This window comes from Manis javanica, chromosome 2 (genome assembly GCF_040802235.1).
Source record: "Manis javanica isolate MJ-LG chromosome 2, MJ_LKY, whole genome shotgun sequence".
NCBI classification, from domain to species: domain Eukaryota; kingdom Metazoa; phylum Chordata; class Mammalia; order Pholidota; family Manidae; genus Manis; species Manis javanica.
Window position 1 is genome coordinate 73,887,604 of NC_133157.1, and position 13,476 is coordinate 73,901,079.

A 13,476-nucleotide genomic window follows, 5' to 3' on the forward strand; every position below is an offset into this window, starting at 1 on the left:
CCACACTGTCTGAAAATTTATTTAGCTGTCCCTGCTTTTTTTTATTAATGTTAGTATATTTTTCTCTATCCATTTACTTTTAATCTATATGTGTGTTTATATTTAAATTGTATTTCATGGGGGCAATGTATAGTTGGATCTTGATTTTTTGATTCACTCTGGCAATCTCTGTCATTTAATTGGTGCATTTAGACCATAGATGTTCAAAGTGATTATTGATGTAATTGGCTTAAAATTTTTTTTAATTTAAAGTTGCTTTACTTTTATTTTTGAGGTCATATAAATGTGTTCTGCTTACGTGTATATAAAAGCATTTTTTGGGGTGTTGCAGAATTTATTTTTCTTTTGGTGGTTGATATTTTCATGTTTATAAGTTATTCAAATTTTAAATTGAAGCTGTCTTGTGAAATACTTTGAACTCATTTAGGAATTTTTTTCCCCAGTAAATTGAGATACTGAAAATAAGGGAGTTACAGAACTAAACTACAAGTGAACATCTAAATCCTAGTTGATGTGGGAATTAAGAAAGGTAGAGAATATGCTTTTATAAATATCAAGGATTTAAGAGGGCCACCTTCTCTGGGAACTCATTCCCAGGTAAAGATATCTGTTAACAAGTATCACAAAAACTTCTTTGTTTATTTTAAACCCCTGGATTAAATGTAATTTCTGTATTTTGGGAAGCAAATTATGTGTTGCAGCCTGGAAACTGAGTCATTGGATATAATTTATACATTTCAGTTCCACAGTCTACATGTGTTCTGTAGCCCTTGAGAACTTGAGTAGGGTGAACTGTGTTATGATTATCTCTTGCTGAGAAAACCATCATACATATCAGATACAGGGTTTTGCTTTATTACGCTTTCTACCTCAGGAAACAGTTTGCTCTGGTAATTGGAAAGAAAAGCGAACCAACTTGATAGTGTTCTTCAGTAATCCAGAGGTATTATAACAAGTTAATTTTTATGTTTATGTTTATGTTTATTTTTTGTTTTCTAAAGAGCAAAGGAAAAGAAAACCCTTGCACACGTATACAATTATTACTATACTTCTTTCTGTATATTTTTGCTTTTGTTTTCTTCGAGGTTGTGGGGAGGAAGTGAATAGCACAGTGTCTTACTATCAGTGTATAGTTGTTCAATGAATGAATAAATATGAACAAAATGGGGACCTTGTTAATGGTTGAAATGTGATGAGCAACTGCAATAGAAGGGTGGCTTATGTGCTGATAAGCATTTAAATCTTGATGATTCCGTGAATATGTTGCATTTTTTCCTCAAGAGTAGTATGGTTGGTTTGTAGTTCTTTCTTCCAGTATCTAGGTAATGGATTTCCAGCAGCCAAAAGTAATCTGGTGATGGTAGGTTTAAGGCTTATCTGCAAAATACTGTTTTACAGTATTTTTTCACTTGTTTTCTTTATTTTTGAGTAGAAAAAGTAACACAAGTGTAAAGACAGATTATATGGTAATAGACCAGTTAATATAATAAACAAATATACAGAGATCTAAACTAATATACAGAAAAACTTAGTTTCCCATTACATACTTGATCTGTCTTCTAAACCGTTGGGTATGTGCGGAGTCAGACAATTTTCTTTGTAGCTATTTCTGTGGCTCAAGGTTAGAATTCTTTTCATGTCCTTTTATTGTTCTTAATACCATTCTGTTCTTTCTTTAAAACTGATTGCTATTTTTTCTCACTCCTATCTGGGTTTAGAAGGGTAAGAGTCTTTAACATTGTGGCATAAGAGAATCGAGGGGGATTGTGAGGACAAATTATGTATTTAGAGTTTAAAATAAAGGGGGAAGGACCTGACTTGGGTAAGACAGAATCTAAGGCTCTGAACTAATACAGGAAATCCTTCTTTTCCAATTCTGTAATTACTAATATGACTTGCACTTGTTTTCCTATGAAAGAGTATTTTTTAAAAATTACTTTTAGATGAAAACAAGAAACCAGTTTATTTGATTACAACACTGGATAACACAATGGAAGATCTCTTAACACTGGAATATGTGAAGGTAAGCAATTCCGTTTATTTGCTTGCTGTGGTAAGGGTACTGCTGAATGTTACAATCACATTTTGTAAGTTAAATAATATTCAGTTTAATCTTTATTCAAATGTCATTTCTTTAACTCCAAAAACTTTAAGATATTTTTGTTTTGTCATCCTCTATTAAATAGTTATTATTTATAAGCATTTCATAGAGAAAAATAATAAGCCTAAGTTTTAAGTAGAAATAACTTGGAGTGTGATATTTTCCCCCATTAAGATATCAAGGAAAACAATATGAGATGAGGCTTTCACTTGATTTCCAACCATTGTTTGCAGTTCCCTGATTTTTCTAGTGTTAATGACTCTATTCCTTTCCTATTGATTTATGGAATCTGTTCCATCATTTATTAAGTTTTTATAGGTACTGTGGTCTACTTATGATATATTCCATGTTTTAATCGACCTGTTTTATGTGACACACTATTTTAATAATTACTTTATAGTAAAAACCATGCTGAAAGAGCATTTTACCCCTTTTAAGACCGTATTTACAATTATTGACATAATACACCTGTTTTATTGATATTGATAAGATACAGATATTTTAGGATTTTTGTTGTCTGTGCATTGAATAGCTCTTATATTACAAAAGTGTTATATATCTTTTAGGAAGGACCATACTGAATTGATAACTGAATGTTTCCCACACTTGATAATATCTAAATTTCCACTCTTGGTAGTAAGAGAGAGAAAGTATATAACAATTATTGTATATTTGCTATATATCAGGTTATCCTCTACTTACTGAATTTCCTTTGTTCTGGGGAAGCAATTGTTTGTTTAGGTAATTATATGTATAAAATTGCTGAAAAAAATGATACAAATGTATATTAGAACCATTATGTCATTATGTGTATGTGTGTATATGTATGTTTTCCTAAGACACTCAGACAAATTTGTTTTTTCTCATTGGATAGGCTGAAAAGAGTATACCCAGCTTGCAAAGTACCTATAACAATGTTGTACAAATGCTGAAGGTATGAGTGAACAATAAATTATTTTTTAATTAGATATTGTAGTTCTAAGTAAATATATTATGAAAAATATTTTATAACTAGAACTGTAAGATCTTGAGGATAAAAATAAATTATGAAAGTTGTATCCTTTTTACCACAATTACCACAAAGCATAGTGCTTTGTACAGAGAAGGCAAACATTTATTGACCTGTTACTAAAATCAGCTTTGTTCTTTAGGTGAATTTTTCCTCTTTGGATATTCATTTACATACTGAAGCACTTCTGAATACAATAAGTTATTTTAATAATATCTTTCCAAAATTGGAGGAAAAATCAGCCCCAGTGTATGTTGCGGAGACTGAAGACAAAGGAGAGGTTATTAAAAAAATATGTATGTTTATTTAAAGTTTACCCTCAAGTTTTTTTATCAAGTACATCAATAAATTTCAGCTCTCACTTTATTATTGACTTACAATATTGGCATCAGAATTCTACTGCCTAGATGAATATCTAGAGAGATTAATTATATACCAGGTTAATTTTAGAAAATAATAGTAAAAAGAAATGATTATTGCTGAAGAAAATATGGCTTTTATCATAACATTCTTCCTGAAGATTAGGTAGTAAAAGCATTTGATTTAGATTAAAATTTCTACATTTAATATCATTAGATTAGAAAAATACTAACAATTTGAATAATATCAGAGGATATTTTTTAATCAATGAAAAGTTACAAGTATGATAATGACAAGGTTTTCCAGTAATCATTGACTCTCAAGAGATTTATGATTTTAGAACTACAATATCTTAGTTTTAAATGTTAGTCTCATCTAGAAACTATTTTTTGTTTTGTCTGTTTGCTTTTGTTTTCACTAGATTTTATTGTTCTTCAGAATTCCTGATTGAGTAGGGAATATCTTGCTGGCTTTCAGCTGAGTTGCAAATCAGATTTTCTGCTAGCATTGTAATTACTGTGATAGTTCAGTTACTTTATAAGAGTAGTGAGATAACTAAAAAGTTCTTATTATGTTGTACAGTATGATTTTTCTTTCAGCTTTAAAACTACCCAGGAATGAAGATATCATTACCTTGCAGATTTTAGCAGAATTAGCATGTTTACGGATTTTTATTCAAGATCAGAAACGTAAAATTTCTGAGATTAAGATTGAAGGTAAGAAAATTTCAAAAAAATAAATTCAAAAGTATTAAATGAAAAAAGTCATTTATTTAATCATCTTTTTATTCCCTTAGGCCTTGATTCTGAGATGATTATGAGGCCTTCAGTAACTGAAATAAATGCAAAGCTAAGGAATATAACTGTTTTGGATTCTGATACAACAGCAGTATACAAAAAGGTATGAATTGTTTCTGTTATCTAATAATACATCATTAAATATGATTGTCCTTTAAGATTGGTCATAGTAAAAATTAGCTGTCAGATTTTAGAAATGTGATTTACTATGTGGGTTTTGTAGTTAGGCATAATTGGGTTCTTATTTTAATTCTGCTCCTTAGTAGTTGTGTGGCTTAATCTCAGATTCTATTTAAGTAAAATGAAGATTCAGTATCTTCTAAATGAGATAGTTTTAAGTAACACTCCTGGATATATTTGTGTCAGGGGTGGGGCTGGAAGTGTTAACTGGTAAATGCCTTTTTCACTGTTTTTATTTTTGCTCTTTAAATCCTGTGAACCTTATATAAGGCACTGTTATATTTCAATAGTAGAGGATATGAAGTAGAAGATTGAATAAATGAGATATTTTTTAAAGTTTATTTTCATGGATTGTTACTATAGCTGTTAAAATGATGAACTGGATTCTACAAGAGTCTCTTGACTTGATGGCTAGAGGTGAAGGTTAGGCATTTTGTTACTGGTTGTAAGGCAGTAATGTTCTGGGATTTAGATACTGTTATAGAGTTGGACAGGTATTTTTTGAACAGTAGAGCATCTAGATAAGATAGTATATTTAATAGAGTAAGGAGAGTATCAAAGAGTAGGATCAGAAAAGTCTGAAATAGTCCCTGAGTCAGGAAGTCAGAGTTTGGAGTGTGACTGGAAAAGAGGAAATAGAAGGATAGGATTAGTCAATAATACTGATAAAATATAGTGATGACCTAATTTTTATGTTAAATAAAAATCCTTATTCCCTATATGTATATTATTTTATTTTTTTTTCTGTTTTATTAAGGGATCATTGATATACAGTCCTATGAAGGTTTCACATGAGCAAAATTGTGGTTAATACATTCACCCATATTATCAAGTTCCCCTACTCCATACCCCATTGCGGTCACTGTCCTTCAGTGTAAAAAGATGCTATAGAATCACTACTTGTCTTCTCTGTGCTATACTGCCTTTCCTGTGACCCCCCCTACATTATGTATGTTAATCATAATGTCCCTTAATCCCCTTCTTCCTCCCTCCCCTCACACCCTCCCCCACCCTCTGCCCTTTAGTATAGTCCTTTCTTAGAGTCCATGAGTCTGCTGCTGTTTTGTTCTTTCAGTTTTGCTTTGCTGTTACACTCCACAAATGAGTGAAATCATTTGCTATTTGTCTTTCTCCATCTGGCTTATTTCACTGAGCATAATACCCTCTAGCTCCATCCATGTTGTTGCAAATGGTAGGATTTGTTTTTTTCTTATGGCTGAATAATATTCTATTCTGTGTATGTACCACATCTTCTTTACCCATTCATCTGCTGATGGACACTTAGGTTGCTTTCATATCTTGGCTATTGTAAATAATGCTGTGATAAACATAGGGGTGCAAATGTCTTTTTGAATCTGGGATCTTTTTTTCTTTAGGTAAATTCCTAGGAGTGGAATTCTTGGGTGGAATGGTATTTCTGTTTTTGTTTTTTTGAGGAGCCTCCATATTGATTTTCACAATGTTTGAACTAATTTACATTACCACCAACAGTGCAGGAGGGTTCCTCTTTCTCTGCATCCTGGCCAGCACTTACTGTTCCTTCTCTTTTTGATGTTGGCCATCCTAACTGGTGTGAGGTGGTACCTCATTGTGATTTTAATTTACATTTCCCTGTTAATTAGTGATGTGGAGCATCTTTTCATGTGCCTGTTAGTCATATGAATTTCTTCTTTGGAGAAGTATCTGTTCAGATGCTCCATCCATTTTTTAATCCAGTTATTTGCTTTTTGGGTGTTATGGCATATGAGTCATTTATAAATTTTGGATGTTAACCCGTTATCAGATGAGTCATTTACAAATATATTCTTCCATACTATAGGATGCCTTTTTGTTTTACTGATGATATTCTTGGCTGTACAGAAGCTTTTTAGTTTGATCTGGTCCCATTTATTCATTTTTGCTTTTGTTCCCCTTGCCCAAGGAGATGTGTTCAGGAAAAAGTTGCTCATGATTATGTTCAAGAGATTTTTGCCTCTGTTTTCTTCTGAGTTTTATGGTTTCATGACTTACATTCAGGTCTTTGATCTATTTTGATGTTTTTTTCTAAGAGTTTTATGGTTTCATGACTTACATTCAGGTCTTTGATTCATTATGAGTTTACTTTTGTGTATGGAGTTAGACAGTAATCCAGTTTCATTCTCTTACATGTAGCTGTCCAGTTTTGCCAACACCAGTTGTTGAAGACACTGTCATTTCCTCATTGTATATCCATGGCTTCTTTATCATGTATTAATTGGCCATATATGTTTGGGTTTATATCAGGGCTCTCTCTCTTCTGTTCCCTTAATCTATGGGTCTATTCTTGTGCCAGTACCAAATTGTTTTGATTACTGTGGCTTTGTAGTAGAGCTTGAAGTTGGAAAGTGTAATCCTCTCCACTTTATTCTCCCTTCTCAGGATTGCTCTGGCTATTCGGAGTCTTTTGTCATTCCATATGAAGTTTAGAGCTATTTGTTCTCGTTTATTGAAGAGTCCTGTTGGTATTTTGATAGGCACTGTACTGAATCTGTAGATTGCTTTAGGCAGGATGGCCATTTTGACAATATTAATTCTTCCTATCCGTGAGCTTGGGATAGAGTTCCATTTTTTGGTTTTTCTTTAATTTCTCTCATGAGTGTCTTATATTTTTTAGAGTATAGGTCTTTCACCTCCTTGGTTAGGTTTATTCCTAGGTATTTTATTCTTTTTGATACAATTGTAAATGGAATTGCTTTTCTGATTTCTCTTTCTCTTAGCTCTTTGTTAGTATATAGGAATGCCGTAGATTTCTGTGTATTAATTTTGTATCCTGCAACTTTGCTGAATTCAGTTATTAGTTTTAGTAGTTTTAGGGTGAATTCTTTAGGGTTTTTTACATTCACCCTTATTATCGAGTCCTCCCCCATACCCCATTCCAGTCAGTGTCCATTGGTGTAGTAAGATCCCACAGAGTCCCTATTTGACTTCTCTAAGCTACACTCTCTTCCCCTGACACCACACATACCATGTACACCAGTCTTGATACGCCACAATCCCCTTCTCCTTCCCTCCCCAACCACTCTCCCCCACCCTTCCCCTTTAGTAACCACTATTCCTTCTTGGTATCTGTCAGTCTGCTGCTATTTTGTTCCTTCAGTTTTGCTTCATTGTAATACTCCACAAATGAGGAAAATCATTTAGTATTTGTCTTTCTCTGCCTGACTTATATCACTGAGCATAATACCCTCTAGCTCCATCCATGTTGTTGCAAATGGTAGGATTTGTTTCTTTCTTATGGCTGAATAGTATTGCATTGTGTATGTGTACCACATCTTCTTTATGCATTCATCTACTGATGGACACTTAGGTTGCTTCCATATCTTGTCTATTGTAAATAATGCTGTGATAAACATAGGGATGCATATGTCTTTTTGAATCTGAGAAGTTGTTTTCTTTGGGTAAATTCCTAGGAGGTGAATTTGCAGGTCAAATGGTATTTCAATTTTTAGTTTTTTGAGAAACCTCCATATTTGCTTTCCATAATGGTTGAACTAGTTTACATTCCCCCCAGCAGTGTAGGAGGGTTCCCCTTTCTCCGCATCCTTGCCAGCATTTGTTGTTCCTAGTCTTTCTATGTTGGCCGTCATAACTGGTGTGAGGTGATATCTCATTGTGGTTTTGATTTACATTTCTTTGATGATTAGTGATGTGGACCATCTTTTCATGTGCCTGTTGGCCATCTGAATTTCTTCTTTGAAGAAGTGTCTGTTCATATCCTCCACCCATTTTTTAATAGTGTCACTTGTTTTTTGGGTGTTGAGACGTGAGTTCTTTCTATATTTTGGATGTTAACCCTCTTTAGGGTGTTTTATGTAAAACATCATGTCATCTTCAAGCAGTGACAGTTTACCGTCTTCCTTACCAATCTGATGCCTTTTATTTCTTTGTGTTTTCTGATTGCCGTCACTAGGACCTTCAGTACTGTTAAATAAAAGTGGGGAGAGTGGACATCCTTGTCTTGTATCTGATCTTAGAGGAGAAGCTTTCGGTTTTTTGCTGTTAAGTATGATGTTGTCTGTGGGTTTGTCATATATGGCCTTTGTTATGTTAAGCTACTTGTCCTCTATACCCATTTTGTTGAGAGTTTTTATCATGAGTGGAAGTTGAATTTTGTCAAATGCTTTTTCTGCATCTATTGAGATGATCATGTCATTTTTGTTCTTTTTGTTGATGTGGTGTTAGATGTTGATGGATTTTGAGATATTGTACTATCTTTCATCCGTGGAATAAATCCCACTTGATCATGACGGATGATCTTTTTGATGTATTTTTGAATAAAGTTTGCTAATACTTTGTTGAGTATTTTTGTTTCTATGTTCATCAGGGATATTGGTCTGTAATTTTCTTTTTTTGTGGTATCTTTGCATGGTTTTCGTATTAGTGTGATGCTAGTCTCATAGAATGAGTTTGGAAGTATTCTCTCCTCTTCTACTTGTTGGGAAACTTTAAGGGGGATGGATTTTTGGTCTTCTATAAATGTTTGATAAAATTCAGCAGTGAAGCCATTTGGTCCAGGGATTTTGTTCTTCAGTATTTTTTTATTAACAGTTCAATTTTATTGCTGGTAATTGTTCACATTTTTCTGTTTCTTTGTGGGTCTGTCTTGGAAAGTTGTATTTTTCTAGAAAGTTGTCCATTTATTTTAGGTTATCCAATTTGTTAGCTTATAATTTTCCATAGTATTCTCTAATAATTCTTTGTATTTCTGTGTTGTCTGTAGTGATTTTTCCTTTCTCATTTCTGATTCTGTTTATGTGTGTACACTCTCTTTTTTTCTTGATAAGCATGGCTGGGGTTCATCTATTTTGTTTATTCTCTTTAAGAACCAACTCCTTGTTTCATTGATACTTTCTATTTATTTATTTATTTTTCTCAACTGTATTTATTTCTGCTCTGATCTTTATTGTGTTCCTCCTACTGACTTTGAGCCTCATTTGTTTTTCTTTTTCTAGTTTCGCTGATTGTGAGTTTAGACTGTTCATTTGGGATTGTTGTTCTTTCTTGATGCAAGTCTGTATTGCAATATACAGCCCTCTTACAACAGCGTTTGCTGCATCCCACAGATTTTGGGGTGTCGAGTTTGTTTTTTTCATTTGTCTCCACATGTTGTTTGATCTTGTTTTTATTTGGCCATTAATCCATTGATTATTTAGGAGCATGTTCTTAATCATCCATGTATTCGTGGGCTCTTTTGTTTTCTTTGCCTAATTTATTCCTAGTTTCATACTTTGTGTTCTGAGAAGCAGTTTGTCAGAATTTCAATCCTTCTGAATTTATTGAGGCTCTATTTTTGGCCTAGTGTATGAGCTATTCTTGAAAATGTTCCATGTGCACTTGAGAAGAATGTGTATCCTGCTGCTTTTGGGTGTAATGTGCTGTAGATGTCTGTTAGGTCCATCTGTTCTAATGTGTCGTTCAGTGCCTCTGTCTCCTTACTTATTTTCTGTTTGGTTGACCTCTCCTTTGGAGTGAGTGGTATGTTTTGAAGTCTACTGAAATGAATGCATTGTGTTCTATTTCCCCATTTAATTTTGTTAGTATTTGTTTCACATATGTAGGTGCTCCTGTGTTAGGTGCATAAATATTTATAATGGTTATATCCTGTTGTTGGACTGACCCCTTTATCATTATGTTATGGCCTTCTCTGTCTCCTTACTTTCTTTATTTTGAAATCTAATTAGTCTGAAACAAATATCACAACTCCTGGTTTTTTCTCCCTAATATTTGCATGAACTATCTTTTTCCATCCCTTTGCTTTTAGTCTGTGTATATCTTTGAGTTTGAAGTGAGTGTATCGTAGGCAGCATATAGATGGGTCTTGTTTTTTAATCTATTCTGTAGCTCTGTGTCTTTTGATTGGTGTATTCAGTCCATTACATTTAGGGTGATTATCAATAGATATGTACTTATTGCCACTGCAGGCTTTAGATTTATGGTTACCAAATATTCAAGGGAAGCTTCTTTACTATCTATCAGTCTAACTTAACTCACTTATTATGCTATTGGGTCCCGCCAGATTGTGGCTTTGCTACTTTACCCTTTTCTGTGAGGTCTTTTCTTCTCTCCAGATGTAAGCAGTCTGTTGCAGTCATCTTTTGGGTTGCTCTTTCAGGATTAGTTGTATTTGCTCTACTTTGGTGTTATGTGTGATTTGGGGAGGAGGTTTCTGCCTCACTTCTCACACTGCCATCTTTCTCTACCTCTTCCTTATATTTTCTTATAACTTGTATTGTGCTACGATAACAAGAGCCCCAAAACATCAGAGGTGCATGGCCCACAGGAATAAGGAATAAGAAACTTTTCAGAAACCATGGTTTGATTTGCTTCTGTGGCTTTTATTTTAAAAAATCATAGTATTACAGCATTTAAATAGCAGATTATTCATTTTATTTGCCCTATCTAAAAAATAAAGCTCACATAAATAAATACATTTATTCAAAGTTCTGCCAAGCAGTTAGTAATGGAGCTTATTTCATATTATATATGATATCATAACCCAATCCATTTACTTTTTTTTCTCTGTAATTTTATTTTTAATACATCTATTAGGTAAAAAACCATTTACAAACGGCTGCAAAATGAAAAGATTCTCACTTCTGGCCTCTAGTTCCACCCCATTTGTCTTCCCTTATTCCCTGAATTTGATTCCAATACACATGATTCTTAAAGTGCCTTGTTCATTAACTTTCTACATGTCAAGGAAACAGAGACACATAGCATTTTGGTCTAGATCAGGTCTTCTTAATTATTTTGCCATAACACACTCTTTTGCCCTGAATGGGTTTTAGGTATAGTATGTTTAGCACCCGCTAGTTTTCTGGCATTGGGGTAAAGGATATCTAGAGTCCTCAGATTAACTCTGTAGTGGAGCATCTTCCTGCATTTACCCTAGTTATGTGTTACACATTATATATATAACTTATTTATGTGCCCCATAAGCTGAAAGGGATTCTAGCTGATGTGACATTCTTATAAAATATAGTATGATTGTAAGTTAGTTTCTTTTATCTTCTTCATAGAAAAGTGTTTTAAAAGTGAATGTTTGAAAAAATTACCTGGTTATTAATACTTGTTAATTCTGGGTGGCAATTCCATATGTCAGGATAATAATGCTGACTTCATAACTGAGTTTGAGAATGTTCTCTTCTCCTCTATTTTATGAAAATTTTATATAGGATTGGTATTATGTCTTCCTTAAGTGTTTGATGGAATTCACCAGTGAAGCTGTTTAGCCTTGGATGTTTTCCCAGGGGAAAGACCTTAGTGATTATTCCATTTCTTTACTTGATACAGGCCTAATCAGATTTTCTAGTTGTTCTTAAACCAACTGCCAATGTGGGTCTTTTTGGAAGTTGTTGCGTATATGTGGTTTCATTTCTATTATTCTTCACATTTGTTACCAAGAATGGAGATAATACAAAATACATAAATATAATATCCTTGTCTATTTTCCTCAACTGTCATTGAAGTTTTTTAAATGCTTACATATCCAACCTTAATATATTGCCCAGTTTTGTGGTGTTTAGAAATATGTTTTATTTTGAAATAGCATATACACAAAAGCATGTAATGTAATTTAAAGAACAACAGTAAAATAGGCACCTTTATATCCAACTTTCAAAGCAGTTGATAGAACATACCTCAGAAGTCACCAGTATGTGTTAACCTGGCATTTTTAATAAATTTTAACAACCATGTGTGAATCCTTTAATAAATTATTTCAGTTCCCCCCATACTCCTTTAAAGAACATCATATTTTGTGTATTTTTGTCAGCCTTGCTTTTTTCATTCCGTGTTATATTTTTGAGATTTATCTATGTTTATGTGTGTATATAGTTCATGCATTTCTATTACTTTGTAGAATTCCATTGTGTGAATATACCATTGGTTATTTGTTCATTATTCTGTTGATGGATATTTGGGTTGTTTCTAATTTTTTGTTTCTACAAACATTGTTGCTCTTACTAATCTTGTACTTATCTTCTGAGTATAGTCTTTTACATATTTCAGGCAGTTCTTTCCAGGGAATCTATTTCTAATGGCATATGTACACCCAGTAGCAGTGGCAGAGAGATTTGGTGTTTGACTTTAATGCTAATGCGTGAAATTGTCAGACATTAAATTTTTTAAAGATCTGGAGTATATAATATGGGTTTCAATTTGTATTTTTTAACCACTAATGAAATTGAGGATCTTTTAATACATTTATGGGCTTGCTATTCTGTGAAAAACCTATTAGTTTAGTTCAGGTGTCAGCAAACTTTTACTGTAAATACCAGATTGTGTAAAAGTTTTAGGTTTGTGGGTGAGGCAGTTTTAATTGAGACAATTCAACTCTGCTGTTGTAGTGTGAAAGCAGCCATAGATAATAAAGAAATGGGTGATTGGGCTGTGTTACAGTAAAATTTTATTTATGGATAATAAATGTAAATTTCTAATAATTTTATTATTGAAATTTTTATGTGCAATTTTATAATTGCATAGGTCACAGAATATTACTCTTTTGATACTTTTCAACTACTTAAAAGTATGAAAACACTTTGACCTATCCTACTCATTACAGTTTGTGACCCCTGGTTTAATTTATCAGTTTTAGGGGAAGGCATGTTTATTTTTTTCTTACTGATTTAATAGGTAATATTTATTTAATATTCTATACATTTGGTCCCTGCTTAGTATATATATGTTTTTTTAATTTTGTTATCATTAATCTACAATTACATGAAGAACATAGTGTTTACTAAGGTCCCCCCTTCACCAAGTCCCCCCAACAAACCCCATTACAGTCACTGTCCATCAGCATAGTAAGATGTTATAGAATCGCTACTTGTCTTCTCTGTATTGCACAGCCCTCCCCATCCACCCCCCACATTATACCTACTAATCATAGTACCCCCTTTCTTCTTCCCTGCCCTTATCCCTCTTTTCCCTCCCATTCCCCCCAGTCCCTTTCCCTTTGGTAACTGTTAGTCCATTCTTGGGTTCTGTGATTCTGCTGCTGTTTTGTTCCT

At 33.3% G+C, this 13,476-nt stretch overlaps 1 protein-coding gene across 3 annotated transcripts in view; it reads left to right on the plus strand.

Moving 5' to 3' along the window:
* Positions 1–13,476, plus strand: part of VPS13A (vacuolar protein sorting 13 homolog A) — a 233,046-nt gene that overhangs the window by 87,629 nt on the left and 131,941 nt on the right. For all 3 annotated transcript variants that reach the window (XM_017674002.3, XM_017674001.3, XM_017674000.3), the window contains exons 27-31: positions 1,944–2,023; positions 2,976–3,035; positions 3,253–3,406; positions 4,070–4,186; positions 4,267–4,370. In XM_017674002.3, the coding sequence (XP_017529491.2) occupies positions 1,944–2,023; positions 2,976–3,035; positions 3,253–3,406; positions 4,070–4,186; positions 4,267–4,370 (515 nt within the window). The remainder of the gene's footprint in view (positions 1–1,943; positions 2,024–2,975; positions 3,036–3,252; positions 3,407–4,069; positions 4,187–4,266; positions 4,371–13,476) is intronic.